The sequence below is a fragment of the Cantharellus anzutake genome (assembly GCF_015039405.1).
Source record: "Cantharellus anzutake strain C23 chromosome Unknown EI90scaffold_40, whole genome shotgun sequence".
Taxonomy (NCBI): Eukaryota; Fungi; Basidiomycota; class Agaricomycetes; order Cantharellales; family Hydnaceae; genus Cantharellus; species Cantharellus anzutake.
In genome coordinates, this window is record NW_024066990.1 from 150595 (window position 1) to 171547 (window position 20953).

The following is a 20953-nucleotide window of genomic DNA, read 5'->3' on the forward strand; positions in this document are numbered from 1 at the left end:
CACCACTCCCAGCTGCTCCTGAACCCCCTCCCAGGAGAACACTATTGGCTCCAGGAGTGCTTGATCTGCTATTGTGTCTCCCACATGCTCCAGCCACTCTTGGCTCTCCGGAGCATAACGGACTTTTGCTGATGGACTGCTGAGAGGAACCAATGCATCTTGGAGCCTATATGCATTTAGCTGAGGCTTAGGCTGCCAGCTGCGCGATAGTTGTCTTTGGGTTTCTTGCCCATTCTATGTCATTGGTGAGTTCAACCACCTTTAATGCCTTGATTTTAGTGGTGTATTTGAGTTCCTTAAACTGCCTTTCCCTCCTATTTTCTGCAACCTTCGCTATTCCAGCATCTGCAAGCAATTTTCTACAAGCTTTCTCGGATCCTGACGTGCTGATAGGGGCTGTCCGCAAGATCTTGTGTTTTCTTGGTGTAAGCTTTGCTGTGATGAATTCGTCGACAATTGATGCAGCTTTTTGATTACGAGAATGGCCATTCCTTTTGATCCAGTTCCACTGTGAAGCCATGATACAATGGGATCCCTCATCAGTACCCAACCCCAGTGTGTGAATGCACTTAAAAGAGCAAAAAAGGCCCACTCTGTGTGTGCGAATTTGGGCTTCGGCAACTGCCGCATGCACTCGATAACCACAAATCCCGCTGCCCAAATTTCTCCTTCATCTCATAGTGTCTTGACTTTACAGATGAATTGAATATATATTGTATTGGATGTATTTAGGTATCCATAGGTTTCGTTTTCAAAATTAATGGCATCTTTCATGTTTTTCACTGTGATTTCTCGCAATATCTCAACAAAGAAGCATATTCAAAATGAAAAAAAACCTAAGGTGCACTGGTATGGGTCACCAAGAACACTATTTTGCAATCACTTGAGTTCTATATTTGTTGTGTAGAGAGTCAAATGTCCCACCGTTCCCAGCTTTATTCGCAATAGACAGCACAGCCACGGGTGGGTGAACAGTCGTCAACCTGAATTGCCGACCCCCAGTAATAGTAACACACTCTTGGTACCTATGCAGTGCTCTGCGGTTCGACTCCCAGAATGTTCATATTTTATGCATTAAGGTTCCTGAGACCACGTGTACAAATTCCAACAGACGCATCGCTGTCACCATCGCTACAATACTGCCTACACTCGCGCTAGTATCGATCATGGTTTCAGGACTAGACTACTCAATCGCCTCAAATTGGGAGGAGTCCTTCACAGTCCTCCAACGTCACAACATGGTCCACGCATCGATGGAAGTGATATCTCAAGCTCCACTCCCCGAGCAAGTACCCGCAGCCCAAGTCAATGACGTCATCTTCCACCCGAGTTGACCACTGTCCATCCCGTGCAGTTTTACCGGCATACCCTTCCCCTCCCTAAAAGTCTCATTCCTCACTTCTCTTTTCGCCATCACTTCCAACTCCCGCCCGACGTGCCGCTCGTCGCATTGGGCTTAATACCCTCGATCCAGAAGGGGCATCCTAGCCTAGGGATAAGCGGGTAAAATCCTCTCGGCCGCTAGCGCAATTCATTTTGGTTTTGGCGTAAACCGCTCTCATTTCAGGGGGAACTTAGTTGACCTCACGCCAATTATCTCCTTGCGGAGGACTCAGACAGTTTGCACATCCACTCTTCCTTCAGTTGATCTCTGACCATTCGATGTTGATCCGTTGCAGTACCACCGGAGAGCAATACAGGGGGCACTTTGTCTGGTCCCAAGTGGTCTGATGGCCCCTTGGCATGATAAGGTAGACGTGGAGGTGCAACCGGTTCTAAACCCACTCGTGTGACAGCTGAAATCATTCTCCGCCCCCTTTTTTTACTCGCATTTTGCCTCATTGCTCTATTATTTCACTCGCTGCTTGCACATCCAAAACTTTCCCAGTAGGTGGCTGGCCCTTCCGGGAGACGCCCAGATCTTCGCGTTCTTGATTTATCCTGCCGGGGCAGTTGAGGCTTGGGCCGGATTAGAACCTGGTCGGCTGGCAACGCCTCGGCTTGTTTTCGCAGTGATGTCAGCCCCCCCGCTTTCTGAGGTTACGCGGATGCTGACCCAAGTACAGCAGCGCTTTCGTGTAGACACATTGAGTCCAGACATGGTTTATACTACACTTTCTAATTCCGTAAATACAGAGCTGAAGTTGTATGCAAGGCAACTCTGGACAACTAGCATGGGTTCTAATAAGTGGTGACAAAGGGGAGCAAAAAAGGCAGGACCTTGAAAAACACCGGAAGAATTGATGGAGTCGAGCAGGCAAGCGCGCTCGTTTTTCAACACAACGCATGTTTTCATATGAAGGCAGTGAGTGGCGTAGGCAATTCCCTGAATGCGGCACAGTGCCCCACTTTCCGCTTCGCCCCCTAAATAAATCTAAAGCTACAGGGGAATGAGCATGGCGTATGTTAGATGCAGATTGCAAGGCAAAGATCGCAAAACGACAATGGTCATTGGAAGTAGGCTAAACAACGCGAGGAGTTATCCGGGGGATTCGGAAGAGGAATCCGGTTGACCCTCAACTGCGTGGGGGGTGGACTTTTTGAAAATAGTCAGCCGATATAGATCAACTACTCGTGCAAAAAGACTCGGACGACCCGAGACCAACGACCACGACCAGAAGGTCTATTCGTCTCTTCATTGACAGGACCTCACTAGGTCCCATCATCATCATCATCCTTGCTTCGTGGTGGCACATCAGTTTCTTCGTCAGCCAGTCCATCTAAATTTGAGACAGCGCAAATCGGGAATGGTTTAGATGAAATATCCGTGGCAGGGGGTTCAAACCTGATACAAGGTACAGGCGAAGGATCGTATACAAGATCTCCAACAGATGACTTCGTCTCAGCGGTCTCCTGGGAGACAGGCTCCTCGGGTGACGTAAGCTCCGCATGGACACTCTTGGCAGGCGACGCCGGCAATGGTGTGCCAAGAGCCGCCTCCAACTCAACTGGAGGCTCTCTCTGAACAACAGCCGGAGTGGGTGGGTGATGCTGAGCCTTGATAGAAACATCGGAAGCGTCGTCGGGAGTAACTTCTGACATAGTATCAACCTCCGGAAGAGCGGGGGTTTCTTCGACGTCGCTGACTTCCTCATCCTCATCCTCATCGTCATCGTCAATGATGACAGTGTGTCGGCCTTTGAAAGAGTATCCATCAAAAATGTCCACCGTCTCCTCGTTTGTGTCCTGCTGTAAAGCGGTGTCCACTTTCTGATTCCGACTGGAAAGAGATCCGGAAGGAGTTTGCCCAGCGGATGAAGTATCCGAATCCAGCGGTTCATCTTCCGTACTCTCTCGCTCGGAATCGGTCACAGGTTCTGAGCCATCCGGAGTGGAGCTCATGTCAAGGAAGGCATCATCGAAGTTCTGGGTGTCACTGGCATTGGATGGGTCAATGGAGGGGATATATGGTGCTGAGCACAAATATATTAGACACGGAACTGAAGCCAAGTGGGGCACGCACGGATATAGCGTTTGTAATATACGTGCGACCAATCACTATCATAGAGAAAAACATAAGACGATCACAACCTATGATTGAGACTGAAGTCCACACACGTCATGGAGAAATAGGGATGTGTCTTTATTCTTGTCTCGCGAGTACGTAATGTCGGGCTCCGTTGAAGAAGCTATCAGCAACTTCGTGATCAGATGGAATCGGTAGCGTGTTGAGGTATGCTTACGCCGCGGATAAGACTCTTTGTATCTTGATCAAAGGCCTTAACTTTTGGGAACTGCAATTCGTCCTGAAGGACACGAAGATACATATCTGAGTGGTTGTCTGCCCAAAATGGAGTCTGATACCGAGGAATCAATCAATGCCGTTCCATCGCTAACCGGGGTGGAACAGCGGCTCACCACACCACTAAGCATTTCGTAGAGCATGGTTCCAAATGCCCACCAGTCAACTTCGTAACTGTATTGCAGACCCTGGATAACCTCCGGAGCAAGATACTCTGGAGTGCCGCAGAAGGTGTCAGTGAAATCCTTGTTCGACAAATCCTCATTTCGCCAGCTGTTTGGACTTTGGTCAGGCGTCATCCATTTGGGCAAGACGGCTCCATCCATGGCTGTCGAGGATCCCGATAGGTTGAGATATGGCGAAGGGAATTGCTTCGACAGACCGAAGTCAGTGAGGACGATGTGTCCATCGAAACCGATGAGAACATTTTTTGGTTTCAAGTTGCGATACACGACACCGGCGGCGTGCAAACCCTCCACCCCTTCCACCTGGTGTGATCATAACATTAGAAACAGTAATGGAAGGGGGCGCACCGAACTCACAATCTCGGCGGCATAGAAGCGAGCCCGATCGCGGCCCAGTCGACCCCAGCGAGCAAGCTGAGTGCCCAAATCTCCACCTGGGTGGAAATCCTGGTGAGTCGGTGAGAAATTAGCACCATTTGGAACAGTCAGGGGAGTAGGTCATATGTACCATGACGAGGAAAAGATTTTCCTTGTCGTGGAAACTCCACCATAGTTTGACGACGAATGGATTCTGGCTTTCATCAGCCATCCGTTTCAATACAGCCTGTTCGGTCAGTGTGTGTCCAAGCTCTTGATGAGCAAGTACATCTCGTTTTTTGATAGCTTTCAGCGCATACAAGGAACCAGATGCCTTATGTTTGACTAGAAGGACCTGGAGCGCCTGTTTAGAAAGGGAATTTTCCCAGAGTGGTGTCATGAACTCATACCTTCCCTGCGGAAGTTATTCCAAGCATGCGCATCATCTCGAAATCGTTGACCGTGATTTTCCTGGAGGCGTGCTTGTGCGGCTTGGTAAGTGTAACGATGCCAGTGTCGGTGGAATGTTCTACATCGGTAACGAAAGCAGACTCAGCCTCAATGTCCTGCCCATTCACCTGCTTTGGCTGAGAAGGTTTACGACTAGAATTTGTGCCATCTCGCACGGCACCGCTACTACTGGCCGAAGCAGAGAGCGGCTCCACCGAAGCAGAGCGAATATATCCCGAGGGCTGGGAAGGGTGTGCCTCTTGCGAAGGATGGGAAGCGAGGGTTCGGGAAGCTGGAGTCGGTGATGATTCAGCCTCGGCGGGAACAGAATCCATTGGGGGCTCCAGAGTAGGAGGGGAAACCAAAGTGACATCGACACCAATGGTACCAGGCTGTCTAGTTGTTTCTCCTGCCTGCACCGTCTCTAGGGATTCGGCCGAGACATCTTCCAGCAACAGGCCGGGCAACGGCTCCGGCCCAAGGACACCATCTTGAGCTTCAGGGGAAATGGCGACGGACGCTGCTTCTTCGGTGTTGAAAAGTTCGGGCGTCATCTTCGGCAACGGCTGAACCTGTTTCTGTTTTTCACCAGAGATCCCATTTTGAAAGTCAGGAGAAACGGAAACAGGAGCCACTTGCCCATCAGCTTTAATGGCCGCCTTCTTGAATGACGTTGCGAGTTTCGGATCCGTACGATCTCCACTCAGTGCAGAGAACGAAGCCACGGAGCCGTCGGTGAACCCCGCTGGCGGCAGCAGCTCCGTTTTGAGGTTAGGTATCTCGGAGCTTGAAGATGAGTCTAGCTCAGCACAGGTATCCACGAGCGATCGAAAGACTTCCCCCATCATCGGTCGCGCATCAGGAGAAACTGCACAGCATGTAGACAGTATTTTCTCCACTGGGGAAGATTGCTTCCAGTCCCAAGGCGATTGACCGGATTTTAACGCATCAAATAGTTCAGCCTCCTTTTTAAGCGAAGCGAAGGGGCTTTCATCAAAAAGTATCTGCTTAAGTTTCAGTAAAGTGCACGGAAGTCATGCTCGCGAACTATCACGGCTCACTATGGTACAAGTGCAGGCGAAGGAGTAAACATCACTGAATACCGTCTTGATATCACTATCAAAGACTTCTGGGGCGCAATAGCGCGAGGTAAACGCAGGTCCCGATGATGTATACCCTGTCGTCAATCCGTCCGCGATCCAAGATAGCCCGAAGTCACACAACTTGGCGCGCTCCGCCTCGCTGATTAATATGTTGAGCTATATGTTGTTAATCACTTGTAAATCAGCTTCCTAGACAATTCACGTTGACCCACAGGTTTGAGATCACCGTGGATTACAACAGGGTCGTGGTCATGAAGGTAGGTCAGACCACGAGCGACATCAAGAAGCTATTCCATGGTGTGCATCCTTTCAGTTCAAAAGGCCAGTGTTGTCACTAATACCACTCACCAGGGGCAACCGATCGCAGGATGGTTTACGACGCAGGTATTGAACAAGGTTGCCGTTTGAACACCATTCGGACACCAACGCTGCTTCAAGTACTGCACCGCGAACCTCAATCGCCAAACCGATAAATTTCACGATATTTCCATGGTCTAAGTCCTTCCATGCCTTCATCTCTCTCTTCAGGTGCTTGTGCAATACGTGGGTCTTCGACGCTGTCGATCCGGCCGAAACAGTTCCTCACCTTCATGGTTTTCCTTACTTCCTCTATGATAGATGGCATGTCACTGATAGGCGGTTTGAGGACTTTGTAGCAGACCTCCATAGAAGAAGTGAAGTGAAAAGTCGACCTGTCAGTCCAAGAGAACATACATTCGCAGGATCCTGAGAGTCAGATTGAACCCATTTTGCACAGTAGACCTCGGAATAGCCGCCTCGTGCAACCAGGGTCTTGGTACCAAACTGGTGACTAAGATTCTGAACATCTCGGATTTCGGATAAAGCTTCCATCACGGCTGACGAAGCGGGATCCATAGCGCGATTGACTAGGATAGGACAATGACCGCCCCTGGATGTACGGATGCACCAGGATGTGAATTGAGAGGAGGCTCTTTACAAACTGCTACTGCTACTGAACTCAAGGAAAGCGCTTGGTTATTGCTGTAGACAAAGTTGTAACCGAGATCTCCACGGGGAAACTCTGGACACCCCGCATGCCCAAATATGATCACATTGGCCGTGTCGGATTCAAACATGAACACGTTTTCTCCATATGACCCATCCACGGGAAAATGCCAGAGGCAAACTCAAAAGGCAACAATATGCGCGCGCACACCGCTGATATTTTCTGCTTGTGCCTTCGCTCTCGTGGTATGCTGTGGTGCCCCGGGCGCTTGTTCCCCCTAAAGAGAGGCTGGTCACCTGCCTAGGCGCTTGTGCAGATCTGCGTTGGTGAAATCTTATGTAATCAATCGAGGATTTCTCACGTGAATCCCAGTGGTTGTCATCCCCGAGAGAAGAAAGTTGTCTCCTGTCTTAGGCGGAGCTCAATACACTCTCGTCCGATTCGGTGCCATATGAAATCCAACCTCTGCATTTAAACCACATTCCCAACTCGAAGTGCGCATGTTCCTGTCACGGTTGAGCAGATTTGTGCCTCTGGCGTATGTGAGTATAATTCATGGCGTGCTGCTAAATCAAGCATTCCCCTGCATTAGACGGGGATCGAACATCGACATGCTAACCCTAGCTGTCACCATCGCTACATCCACAACAGTACTGCCTGCACTCGCGCTAGTATCGATCATGATTTCAGGATTAAATTGGGTGGAGGATTCACGAGTTCTTCCATGCTAGCCCTCCCTCAGGTTGCTCACAGTCCTCTAACGTCACAACATGGTCCACGCCTGGTCCTGTACAATGGAGATACATCGATAGAAGAGATATCTCATCTCAAGCTCCAGTCTCCGAGGCAAGTACCCGCAGCCCAAGTCAATTTGACGTCATCTTCCACCCGGGCTGGCCACTCTTCTCGCCATCACTTCCAACTCCCACACAACGCGTCGCTCGTCGCATTTAGCTTAGCACCCTCGATCCATGAAGGAGCATCCTAACCCAGAGACAAGCGAGCAAAATTCTCTCGGCCGCCAGTGCAATTCGGTTTGGTTTTGGCGTAAACCGCTCTCATTTCAGGCGGAACTTAGTCGACCTCACGCCAGTTATCTCCTTGCGGAGGACTCGGACAGTTTGCATCTGGCCATTCGGTGTTGATCTGTTGCAGTGGCACCGGCGAGCAATACAGGGGGCACTTTGTCTGGTCTCATGTGGTCTGACGCGCGGCCCCTTCGCATGATAAGGTAAACGTGGAGGTACTCGTGTGGCAGCTTATCACCTCTAAATCATTCTCCACCCCCTTTTTTTACTCGCATTTTGCCTCATTGCTCTATGATTTCACTCGCTGCTTGCACATCCAAAACTCTCCCAGCAGGTGGCTGCCCCCCGGGAGACGTCCAGATTTTTCGCGTTCATTGATTTATCCTGCCGGGGCAGTTGAGGCATGGGACGGACTAGAACGTCGGCTGCGCTCGGTTCATGAGCTACGTGGAAATGGCCATGTGCAACCCTCGGCCTGTTTTGCAGTGATGTCAGCTCCCGCTCCGCTTTCTGAAGTTATGCGGATGCCGACCCAAGTACAGTAGCGCATTTGTGTAAACATATTGGGTCCAGACAAGGTTTATACTACACTTCCTAATCCCGTGAACATAGAGCTGGAGTTTGGCTACACTGGAGGAGTTGTGCGCAAGGTAATTGTAGGATGGGCCCTAATAAATGGAGACAAACGGGAGTAAAGGACATCGACAACATCACGTACGTACAAGTGGAGTCGAGCAGGCACGAGCAAATCAATAAGCGCCACCCGTTTTGCAGCATGAACTCGGTAGTGAAACTACCAGAGTCATTAGTAACGCCCTTTTTGAGACGTCAATCATGGGAATTTGACTCGAGTGCCCGATCAGACCCGACAGCAATTCAAATTTCCGCTCCGAGATTCGTCCGCGCCAATCGAGCCATCCATTTCCCTGCTTTTCGATATGGCTGGAGACAGCGGCCCTCGTAAGTATCCGCGGATCGATCGATGTACTTTCCTTGACAGCCTTTTGGCTTGAGACATGGACACCGATTCGCGTAAGCCACGCCACCCGAATTTGGTGTTTATGGATGAGGAGGGAGGCTTAAGATTCTGGGTTCATCCAAGCCTCCCTGAAAGGCCAGAAATCACTGATCGAATCGAGGTATTTTCCATTGGACAGATCTCTATGATCGGATTTGCCTTATACTCATTCATCCCTCCTGATCGGTCATCCATTCACTTAGCGCCATGGTGGAAAAGTAGTGGATAGCATTCGCCCTGCGTACTTAGCCATCACAGATGACGAGTTCTGCGACAATAAAGAACTACGCGAACATCCTCTCCGCACAATAGGAGTGATGCCGCAATGGGTTCAGGACTCAATTGATGCGGGTAAGATTCAAGACTTTGAGGATTATTTGGTGGTATACCATCGACCCGATACCGAGGAGGGTGCATCGGGAATAGAAAGCTCGCCTGAAAACGAGCTCAGAGCAGGAACCGTCATGGAGGTTGACGGAGGTGACGACAACGGCTCGGATCCCGATCGCTCTTCCAACGAGGACAGTGACTGGGTGGTTCAAGCAGCGAAAGACTTCTTCTCTGACTCGCCCAGAGCCACCTTGGAAAGCTTCTACCGTTGGTGCGCAAATAAAGTAGGTGTGATTTGTGTTTGTGTTGTTTCGCTACTTCCCGAATTTCTGATATTCCTCACTGTCTGTTATAAGCGGAAGCATCGTTCAGAGGATTATTGGAAAAAATTCATTAGTGAGGAGCCACTTCAAAAGACCGTGGATGGGATCCGTAATCCCTACTCCTTGCGTACACCGTCGGAGAGGAAGTCAGATGAACCTCCCACTACGACGAAACAGAGATTCAGCAAATTTCCCAGGGGTTGGTCCGAGAAATTACGGGACGAGATGGTGTCGCACATCGCACTGAACCCTGGACTCCGCCCATACACGTTGTGGAGAATCTTTCATGAAAAGGTATGTTTGTTGTACTTTGAGGTTAGGAGTAGGTTGGATTCTATTTCTGTGCAGAACCCCGACAAGTCGCTATTCACCTACTGGAATTACCACCAGAAATTCGGCGACTATTTTTCCAGGGCAGTAAGCCTCTACCTTGCGAAACATAAGAAACATCCAGCGAGAATCGAGGTGACGGCACCAGCTCCAGGCCACACCCAGAACAAGCGTCACCCAAGTCCTCGAACGCCCTCTGTTGGCCCCGACTCGAAAGTTGACGAGGACCACCCCACCAATCGAATGCTTCCTTCCAGGGGCCCTGTGGCCCGTAGCATGCGCAACATAGATAAAATACCTTTCGCACCCCATGAACGACGGCAAATGCAAGCATTCTATGCAAAGATGCGAACGAAGTGTCGGTCTGAGCTCCAGGTGTGGAATCTGTTCTCGCAACTGGTGAATAAATTGGATTCATACTTAGGTGTCCAAGAAGTGTTGCAGTCACTCACCAACATGAACTCTTTTATAGCATCCCTCTAGGAGTCCAGTATCTTATGCCTCACATGCCCGTAGACATCCTGAAATTAAGACTCTCGGTCCCACGAATCATGAAGGAAGTGTAGGTGACGATGAGGAAGACCGAGAAACTCCAGAAAGGACCCAATGCGGAAGGAAATCCCCATCCCACGAGGGTGGCATGCCAGATGATTGTGTACAAAAGAACCAACTTTCGACAAGCAATAATAGGTCAGACACGGAGGGTCCCTCCCAGTCACAACTGACTTTCTCGCAAGCTGAATGGACTGCGGCGATACAATGGGTCATGACTAGGGGGGGTCCGTTAAGCGTGCATGCGAATGTTGAGAGTTGGCAAGCGTTCAGTGTGAAGGTATGCATCGAGTTTAGCTGCTGTTGATAAACTGCAAATGAACACGGCTCTAACATAACCCGACCACAGAATCCGTCACATAATGAGCTCGAGTGGATCGGGCTCTACTATGCGTACTACGACTTCTTCCAGGGTATCGAACGCCAATTCACTCAGCATGACATGAAGTACTTGTGTTGATGAGCGCAGATCACACCCAAGCGGGTGTTCGGAAAGGATCGGTCCCATCTAGATCTCCCCCCTCACACTCAACCAATGATCTGATCTTGTATGCTAAATGATACATGTAAGAATATCATCGAGATTCCTGACTGATGCTACTAATGCTGGAACGCAATTGGACATTGACCCTTCTGGTTTATTTTGACTGCTGTTTAGATAATGCCCATTAGGCACACCTAGTGCTGTAAGGTGTATGCCGGAGCAAGTCTCGAGCTTGTGGAATCATTCTGTTGTGCGAATAATGATCGCTACACCATGCATGAGGTAGGCAGGTGTTGTTGTTGGTGAATAGCCTGACTCTGAGTACGACAGCAATAAGATGCGCGTCGTACTCCTCTATCCGTAAGAAGAAAGAAAGGGCGCTTTGCGCCTAGGCAGGATCCCAGCTTCTACTAAAGTTCGCGTGAGTGCAGCTGCTGAGGTAGCGGATTGCCTTATATGTGTGAGGGACCTTAACGTCGGCAGAGGCTGGTGATTGAGTTCAGGTGGTTAAGGGACTCACGAAATCCGAAAGTTGCTGAACCAAAGTCGAACTCGATATTACACTAGGGAGTGTAAAATACAAGATCTCTGCTTTCTCTATCTACTAAGGTTCCAGCTTATATACGGTTCTCTACGCTTATGTAAGCTTATCGCTTACAGTCGCCCTCCTGCGATGTTGGCGACTCGCATCTACGAATTAGGGATTAGTCGTTAGAAGCCGTATATAATACTAAAGATAAAGGGAACAATAAAATAAATTCAGAACCTGCACTTATGACAAAGTCTTAGTCGTTCTTTGGAGCTGAAGAGCTTGCCTCAGCTGCTCCTTCAGTGGTGTCGACCGAGTGTTCCGTCTGTAGCACTGCCATTGAGAGGTCATTCATATGGCTGATAGTGCTTGAAAGTGAAGGGGATGTTAGAAGTTGCAGCCCAACGCCACTGGCAGTCAAGGGAGTCACCCAGGCCGGACATTCACGCTTTGGAAAGGGGAGGGGCGCTTTGAGGCACAAATGGTGGCAACCTCTTTGACTCTTTGTCTTTGCGCTTTTGTTTTCAACTTGTTGTTTACCACTCATGTTTCACCTCAGTGGCGTAGAGTCATTACAAGATGTATATAAGGACCGGACTTGCGCTAGCAGCTGATACCTCACTAATTGAGGTATCGCGCTGCGCAGTTATCACAGGGGATGCCAGCGTTACAAAGTTTGGGGGGGGGGGGGCAACTGATGGCACATATTCCGCATTCACAAAGAGATTGTTGGGGTTGATTGGCACGTTGTCTGTGTTCGCGAATGGGTAGGGAGTCAGGGTTGGAGTTGGGGTTCCACCACTAGGTCCCGCATTGTCAATGTGTCGTTTGGTAGGCCTCCTCCCAACATTACGGTATTTGTTTCGTCTGCACACACCGCATCTCATCAGGAAACTCCCGAGGCCGATTGAGGTGATTGAGAGTAATTCAATCGCTCAATCTGCCCAATCTGCCAATCGACTACTCTCAATCATCCCAATCATCCCAATCATGAGTCCACTGTTTGCATCCAGGTGCTGTACAGTTTTCAAATGAATTGGTTTGCAACTTAAAACTTTTTTTTTCACTCCACCTCGCACTATCTACACTGATGTCTCTTTACTGTGCAACACGATATTTTTTTGCTCCACTCTCCAGATGTTGTGTTCATGGGCCAACACCCCTTCACAGTCACTCAACCCTTCCCGAAGTCATTTCCATCCTCCTACCCCAACTTCTCACACATGACACTCCCCCCAACTTCTTCCTGCATTTACTCGACAACCACCCATCTGTTTTCGACAACTTTGAGCTCGTTCGATAGAGAAAATCCAGCTCTATCCCTTTGCCAAGTTTGGTGCCAAATGTTGAGGTGCATGTCTGCATTCTTTAATTATATTGTATTTCACTAACCCCAAGTTTTTACCACATGTACTTGACAACCACCCATCCGTTTCTGACGACTTTGAGCTCTTTCGATAGAGAATGTTCAACTCTATCATTGTGCCGAGCTTGGTGCCGAATGGTCCAGCCATCAGCAAAAAATTGTTATGCTCCTGAGTGCTCCGGAGTATCGAGAGCACTGGGAGAATCAGGAGGAGATTGGCCGGTCCAGGAACAGCCCATTTCCTCCGGAGTTGGCTAGGTACTCCAGGGCACTCCCAGGAGGGCCTGGAGCATTGCTTTGTGCACAAACATATCCAGTAAATACAATTTAAATGCTTCAAAGTGTATAGGGGTGAGAAGCTTCTGGGAGCTCCTGGAGCATTTGAAAATGAAAAGGAAAAAAAGAGGGAAGATCCCCCATGAATACCTCCTACCACAAGACTAACACAACAAGACACTGCTTAACATTTAGATCAAACACTATACTATATATCAAGGACACTGAGACTCACCAATACACAATCAAAATTTATGGCCTGATATATGATTAATCTGGCAACTTAATCACTTTCGGGCTGGCAGAATATGGGGGAGGGGGAAATGAGGGGGAAATGAGGGGGAGAATGAGGGGGGGAATGAGGGGGGGAATGAGGGGGGGAATGAGGGGGGGAATGAGGGGGGGAATGAGGGGGGGAATGAGGGGGGAATGAGGGGGGAATGAGGGGGGGATATAGAGGGAAATGAGGAAAATTTGAAAAATAGGGACTTCTAAAAAGTTGAAAAAAATAATTAGGGAAAAAATCAAAAAAAATTCAGGAACTGTAGTGCCTTTGAAGTGCTTTCAGGATATATAATTATTTGCAAAATTGAGGAAGAAATGATGGAGAAAAATGGAAAATACTTTCGGAGACCCGCGAAAGAATGAGAACTGAATTGATGGGAAAGTCTGAAAATTGAATAGGGAAGTGAGGGGAAGCCTTGTAGCATTGTTATTTTCTGCTGTTCTAATTTTTCCTGATTGTTCTTGGTCTCACTCCCAGCTGCTACTGGATACTCCTGGATACTCCTGGAAGCTCCTGGGAGGGTCCAGGAGCAGCTAATGGAAAATACTTTTGGAGACCCAAGAACTGATTTGATGGGAAAGTCTGAAAATTGAATAGGAAAGTGAGGGGAAGCCTTGTAGCATTGTTATTTTCTGCTGTTCTGATTTTTCCCAATTCTTCTTGGTCTCATTCCCAGCTGCTCCTCAATACTCCTGGAAGCTCCTGAAAGCTCCTGGGAGGGTCTAGGAGCAGCTGGGAGTGAGACCAAGAAGAATCAGGAAAAATCAGAACAGCAGAAAATAACAATGCTTACAAGGCTTCCCCTCACTTTCCTATTCAATTTTCAGACTTTCCCATCAATTCAGTTCTCATTATTTCTCGGGTCTCCGAAAGTATTTTCCATTTTTCTCCATCATTTCTTCCTCAATTTTGCAAATAATTATATGTCCTGAAAGCACTTTAAAGGCACTATAGTTCCTGATTTTTTTTTTTTGAATTTTCCCTAAATTTTTTTTTTCAACTTTTTAGAGACCAAAATTTTCCTCCCACTGTTCCTGGCACATTACATACTCCTCACCACTCCCAGCTGCTCCTGAACCCCCTCCCAGGAGAACACTATTGGCTCCAGGAGTGCCCAATCTGCTGTTTTGTCTCCCACATGCTCCAGCCACTCTTGATGCTCCGGAGCATAACGGACTTTTGCTGATGGCGGTTGAGGTGTGCGTCTGCTTTCTTTAATTATGTTGTATTTCACTAACCCCAACTTCTTACTGCATGTAACTCAACAACGATACATCCGTTTCCGACGATTCTAGGCTCGTTCGCTAGAGGAGATCCAGCTCCATCTCCTCACTGAGTTTGGTGCCAAACGATCCAGCGGTTAAGGTGCGCGTTTGCTTTCTTTAATTATATCATATTTCACTAACCCCAACTTCTTACTGCATGTACTCAACAACCACACATCTGTTTCCGATGAACCTAGGCCTGTTTGATAGAGGAGATTCAGTTCCACCTTCCCACTGAGTTTTGTTCCAAATGGTCCAGCGGTTGACGCGCGCATTTGCTTTCTTTAGTTACATGCATTTTCACCCTTCCTCTTTGCACCATTTTGTTGTGGTATTAGTTACTTGCATCTTGGCTCTTTTCCAAGTATGACTGTATGTACATAACATAATTTTCGAATATAATAATTTTACCGATGAACTTGAATATGCAGAAGAATTAGTACAATTATTACAATCAGTACAATGAGCTCAATCGCCCCCATGATTGGTGTGATCTCAATCAGGGGACCTGATTGCAGTGATTGTAAATTATGTGAGCTTGAAACGGTCTCAATCACGTCAATCGGCCTTGGGGGTTTCCTGATGCTGGTGTAAGGACCTCTGCAGTGGGGTGGCACCCACTCTCAGCTGTGGTAGGGAGATGTAGGAGGGGGCGGTGGATGTGTGAACCTGTTAGGGGAACTGATGACCATGCCAGAATTTAAGATGGCTTGCGCTTCTAGGTAGGGAGCATGGAGCACGTGAGACTCAATCGCATTCAGAATCACGTCTGTGAGGTTGTTAGCCTCCACCCATTGTGTCCAAAAGTTTGGTTCAGGGCCAGTAATCGTGCCACCAGACTCTATCATAGCAAGATGGCAGCATACCCCCCTGTCATATTCCGGAATCCTGACCCCGCACTCTCCCACCACACCACACCTTCCTAACAACTTCACCATCCCCTACACCATGACTCCCCACTCCCCAAGTCACCTTCCTTCCTAACTGTCTAAGCCCCGGCCTGGTTGTGGCACACTGAACCTTGGCCACTCCCATCCCGGAAGCTCAGTCCCGAGTCGGAACATTCGGAGACTCCAGATTTGCTCCGATATCCCAATGGACCTCCGACATCCTGTGACATACCCCTAAACCATTCCCCCACCCATTTCATTTATTGGAGTCACCCAATATCCCTCAGATACAAAACTCCACCTTCGGAGCTACCCGCATCCTTCGGTGACCCCACTCACGTCATCACTACTAGTCACCTTCCATTTATAGCACAACTATCCTCTTCTTCCCATTCAGTTGGCTAACCCCCTCTTACCCATTTCTCATTCCCATTCATCCTATGGCCCCCTACTCTGCCCTCCTTGACCTGACACCCCGGTTCCCCATTAAAGATATCGTTCGGGACCTTTCAGTACCTCTCGGTATCTTTTGGCACCTTTTGGTGTTTCCTATTATCGTTCGGACTTTGACTAAAGTCCTTTCCTTTCCTCCATATAAATACCTGTAGATTAGAACCTGTAGTTTCCCCAGTTCTAATCTCGACTAAAATGTTACCCCAAGTCCCTCTGAGTGAATCCCGACCCCTTTCTACAAGATACCTCAGACATAAGAAATACAAGGACTAACTGAGACGTAACAGAGGCACAGCACTCCCTCCGAGTCGCTGAGGCCATGTCCTCCTTAGAGCCTCTTGTACCATCCAGCAGAACCGGGCTTCCTGGAGAAGCTTCGGTCCACTGCCGGAGCTCTCAGATCCCCTCTAGTTGAGCCCCACCTGCATTCAGACTCATGCATTTTCCCCTACGATCCGGGTTTTTGACACCCCCCCAATTCCCCCCCATCCCCCCCCCTCAATTTTCCCCTCAATTTTCCCCTCAGTAATTTTGGATTAACCCTATCTATAACCCTAAATTCAGTGTATACTAAACTATGATGGACCATGGCAGGAATTTTAGGGAACGATATACCAATGAAGCAGAGAGCTATAACACATTTGTTTGAACAAATCTTTTCTACTAGCAACCTTTTCTTTCGGTTCTAAACCTGAATAATTCACTCATTTATCATTTCAAGTTTCATTTCAACTAAATGTCACTGGATAAAAATAGAATAAATCAAGCTGAAGGTCTCAGCACAGCTGTACATGCAGTAATGTGAAGTTTGAATTCAGAATGACTGAGTCATAGCAAACTAAATGGTAAATAAGAGGAATTTGAAATAGAAAACTGCGACAAATGCAGCGCAGTCAAGTTCTAATTAAACCATTAAAGTAGCTTAGGTGAGGAAGGACAATAAGGATTCTAGGTGCAGTCTGACCACAGTAGAGCCACAGTTCAGCACAGCTGAGTGCAGTAGAACTATAGCATGAAAAATTCATTTTTATTCAGTTTGAGGAAAATACACTGTAAATAAATCCTGTAAATATGAGGTAGAGCGTGAAAAAGGAAGGCAACCCAAGGAGTATAAAAGGGAGACCCTTTCTGTGACTTTTTGCCCCCCTCAGAGAAGTAAGAAAATAGAGTATTATTTTTCTCAAGCATTTCTGGTTATCACTCCAGCACAAAAAAGTGATATACAGTTAAGATTACCACTGTAGTAAAAGGCAGCAATTAGGGAGAGGAATATTAAGTAAATATTTCAACAGGAGAGCTGGTTAACACTCCAGATTTCAAAGTGTAAACACAAAACAGTTATTTTGCTACTGTTAAAACAAGCAATAAAAATAAGACAAAAATAAGACAAGGTCAGGGGACACTTCAGACACAATATAAACCCAATAACTGAGTAGAATCTTTGAAAATTCGCCAAGTAGAAGATTTAATTCAAGTTAAAATCCAAATTAAACGATCCTACACAGAATTACACCCAGGCAAATTGAGAAATTACAATAGAGGAACAGCTCCACAGGGCTTTGTTTATCTGTAAGTCAATTCTCAGAAACTTTTAAACTAACCCATAAAATAGAATTAGCCAAAACACTCAGATTGGTACTATAATTACAGCGAATATTACTAGTACACTTCCCCATCCTAACTAAAGAACCAGGGAACAGCTTGGTGGTGGTCTTGTTTGAACCTCCCAACTGACCTTCCTTTGTTCTCTCCTTCAGCGCTGTGCCTCCGTTACGTCTCAGTTAGTCCTTTCATTTCATATGTCTGAGGTATCTTGTAGGAGGGGATCAGGATTCACTCATAGAGGGACTTGGGGTAAGTTTTGTTGAGATTAGAACTGAGATACCACGGGTTCTAATCTACAAGTATATATCACTGCGTTTAAGCCAAAAATTTCCGCTGTGGAAATGGCAGGGATAACCGGATTTCCATGCAATTTCCCACAGCGGATATTGGTTCTGTCCGCTGGTGGATTGAGCGTCACTTTACCATGGTTGGGGCCAGGAAATGATGGGGATTTGGTGGTGGCTGATAATCTATTATATTGATTTCTTGTCCAATCCATGTCTGGAAAGCACATACATATTTCTCGATGTACATACAAGAAAATAAACCACAGAACTTTCCGCCCCTACCCTAGCCTTTCCTTCCACACCTTCCACTACTTCACACATGTCAGGGCACACACCCTGACTAGCCCGGACCCGGACCCGCTTCCACCTGCTGCGCTTCCCACATGCGTGCACGCTCTGCACGCTGCATGCTCCAGGCCCAGTTCCTACTCCTTCATGTGACTTCCGGGTATCCCCGGAAGTTTTCCTGATATGGTGGCCACTGTGGGAAGATGAGAAGTTAGCTTCCTTCTCATCTTCTTACCCACAGTAGTAGGTTGTGCCCTGGATAGGGCTAGTTACACCTTAGGACTGTGGACCATAGGGGAGGGTCATGGGGACCCGGGAGTCGTCCCCTGACAACACACAACTGTAGTGTTATCTAGCATCAGTTTGCAGCAGACAACAAGTACAATTAATAAGACATGGGGAGTTGGGAAGTGAATATACATCATATCATCGCCAGAAGCGAGAGGGGGAGAGGGAAGAACACTGGATAAGGGTGTACTTGTCAGTGGGAGTCCTATATACAAGATGGTTGGGGAACAGATGAACATACGAAAATATCAACTTAACGCTGTCTTGGTACATCTGTACCAGGACAGCGTTAACTCATTGGTGAACCATAGAGCAAAAACCCACATAGCAAGCAGGAGCTGAAGAGTCCACAGGACAAACCACCAGAGATTAGCTCAATGGACTCAGAGACTAGTCCACTAGAGAAGAGACCACCAAGATGGCCCTGGATGTTGAACATAACATGTCCAACCCCGTGCATCTAGAATAATGGCACAGAGAGCCATGAAAGATATGACAACCCAAGTAACCCAGAGTAGAAGTCCAGCCAGAGTCCACTGAGTCCGCAGCGAAAGAGCAAGTACACCTGGATGTTCCAGCTAAGTTGAACATCGAAAGGGAACAACAACATTTACAAACAAATGCCAACAAATAACACAGATGCGTTGCCCAGGTGATTTGTTGGACAGTTTATGTTATATGCAACAGAAAGTGAGAGGATGGGACGATTTGATGCAAAGTCTTGAGGGAAAGTGGGCAGATTGCATGGAGAAATTGGGGACACGTGGTTTCCCCGCCATTTCCACTGTCAGACAGCACACATCAATTTTCCATCGACATTTCCGCTGTTGGATAAACAGGCTTCGATTTTCCATCGTGGAAAGGGCTGGGATTCCACAGCACTTACGTTTCTGACGGCGGAAAGGGCTGCGGAAATTTTTGGCTTAAACGCAGTGTATATAGAGGGAGGAGGGGAAGGACTTTAGTCAAAGTCCGAGTAATACTGACAAACACCGAAAGGTCCTGAACAATATCTTTAATGGGGAACCGAGGTGTTGGGTCAAGGAGGGCGGAGTAGAAGGCTGGAGGGTAAATGGGAATGAGAAATGGGTAAGGGGAAGTTAGCTGACTGAATGGAAAGAAGACAACAGTCGTAATACAAATGGGGGGTGACTAATTGAGGATGACGTTGTAAGGGGGCAGGGGATCTACCACCCTAATGAGAAAGAGAGGGGGCCACAGAGTTGGGAATGCTCAGGGGAGGTTCGGATGAAGAGGAAGGGGGGGGGAGAAATGGTCTGGGTGCGATGTGATAAAAATGATAATCTTGTAAATCTCACTGATAATCAAACTAATGGGAACTCTGTCCCTGCACTATGTCTTGAGCCTCTTTGGTTTCGTATTCGCCGCTCTGGGCGCTGGTAACGTCTGCTAAAACTTCATGTTCTTGTTGGGGAGCACCTCTCTCTGTTGGGGGAGTCCTTTTTGTAAATACAGGAAAGAGGGTAACTATAAATATGAAAAAAGTATGCATGGAAATTCAAATGATCCGACGGGTTTAGGACAGCAACAGAGCCACAAGGAACAAATAAGAAAAAAGAAATATCAAAGGAATATTGACGTTGTTAAGGAACTAAAGAAACATGGCGATCGGAACAACCGCTAAACCAAATGCGTCACTCGTAACACCGTTCGACTCGTGTTAACAAGGGCTTTCCAACGATACCAAATTCATCTGGATCGGTGGAGAATTGATGGAGATATGGAGGAAGCGGCGGAATATGCGGGTGACAGTTACCCAATTTGGAAACTGATGGTTGTCCGTGGTCAGGAATGGCTTGAAAAAATCGGAAGAAATATGGAAAACGTGGAAGAGATATATGGAACAGTGGTATATGTGTTTCGGGAGTGGGGTGCTTGATGTGGGTGGTAGAATCGCGATAATCGGCTTGTTTGCGTGGTACCAGCTGTGCCTGCCTACAATGTGAGCAGGGTCACTGGAGGATGCGGGTAGCTCCGAAGCCAGAGTTACATATCTGAAGGATGTTGGGTGACTCCAATAAATGAAATGGGAGGGGGAATGGTTTAGAGGTATGTCACAAGATGTTGGAGAACCGTCAGGAGGTTGGAGCAAATCCAGAGTCTCCAAATGTTCCGACTCAGGATCGAGCTTCCGGGATGGAAGTGGCCAAGGGCGAGTGTGCTGAAATCCAGGCCGGAGCTCAGACAGTTGGGAAGGAAGGTGACATTGGGAAGTGGGGAGGTATGGTGTAGGGGATGATGAGATTGTTAGGAAGGTGTGATGAGGTGGGAGAGTGCAGGGTCGGGATTCTGGGATATGACACCCGGAAGTCAACTGGATACAGCAGAAAGTCATCATGTCCCAGTGCCCCTCCTCCTGCTGGTTGCCACATGCGACCATCGAACAGACCCTCAAAGTGGAGCCTGGAGATGGTATTTACACTGCCATAATCCTGCCAAAGTGGGGACATGACCTAAGGGCGATGACAATGCCGTCCCAGTGCCTAGCGGAGGAAGCCCAGGACATGGAGGCAAAACCATCAATGTTGGA

The 20953-nt window shown here is 47.9% G+C and overlaps 3 protein-coding genes across 3 annotated transcripts; 2 read left to right on the forward strand and 1 right to left on the reverse strand.

Moving 5' to 3' along the window:
• Positions 1-2470: 2470 nt before the first annotated feature.
• On the reverse strand, positions 2471-6636 carry EI90DRAFT_1765918 (kinase-like domain-containing protein). Its single transcript, XM_039052177.1, has 12 exons — positions 6424-6636; positions 6186-6368; positions 6050-6124; positions 5796-5993; positions 4695-5738; positions 4436-4639; positions 4285-4374; positions 3859-4230; positions 3684-3797; positions 3559-3629; positions 3464-3498; positions 2471-3413 (listed from the first exon to the last, which is right to left on the reverse strand). Exons 1-12 carry the CDS (start codon positions 6547-6549, stop codon positions 2653-2655), a joined length of 3273 nt encoding a protein of 1090 aa, XP_038913620.1. The 5' UTR covers positions 6550-6636; the 3' UTR covers positions 2471-2652.
• A 1908-nt stretch (positions 6637-8544) lies between these two features.
• EI90DRAFT_1766043 (uncharacterized protein) lies at positions 8545-9737 on the forward strand. Its single transcript, XM_039052178.1, has 6 exons — positions 8545-8546; positions 8607-8792; positions 8847-8971; positions 9054-9464; positions 9537-9576; positions 9645-9737. The coding sequence occupies exons 2-6, from the start codon at positions 8771-8773 to the stop codon at positions 9656-9658; spliced, it is 612 nt and encodes a 203-aa protein (XP_038913621.1). The 5' UTR covers positions 8545-8546; positions 8607-8770; the 3' UTR covers positions 9659-9737.
• Positions 9738-9849: 112 nt separating this feature from the next.
• Positions 9850-11100, forward strand: EI90DRAFT_3067220 (uncharacterized protein). Its single transcript, XM_039061009.1, has 4 exons — positions 9850-10232; positions 10306-10665; positions 10735-10864; positions 11012-11100. Exons 1-3 carry the CDS (start codon positions 10077-10079, stop codon positions 10843-10845), a joined length of 627 nt encoding a protein of 208 aa, XP_038913622.1. The 5' UTR covers positions 9850-10076; the 3' UTR covers positions 10846-10864; positions 11012-11100.
• The last annotated feature ends 9853 nt before the right edge of the window (positions 11101-20953 follow it).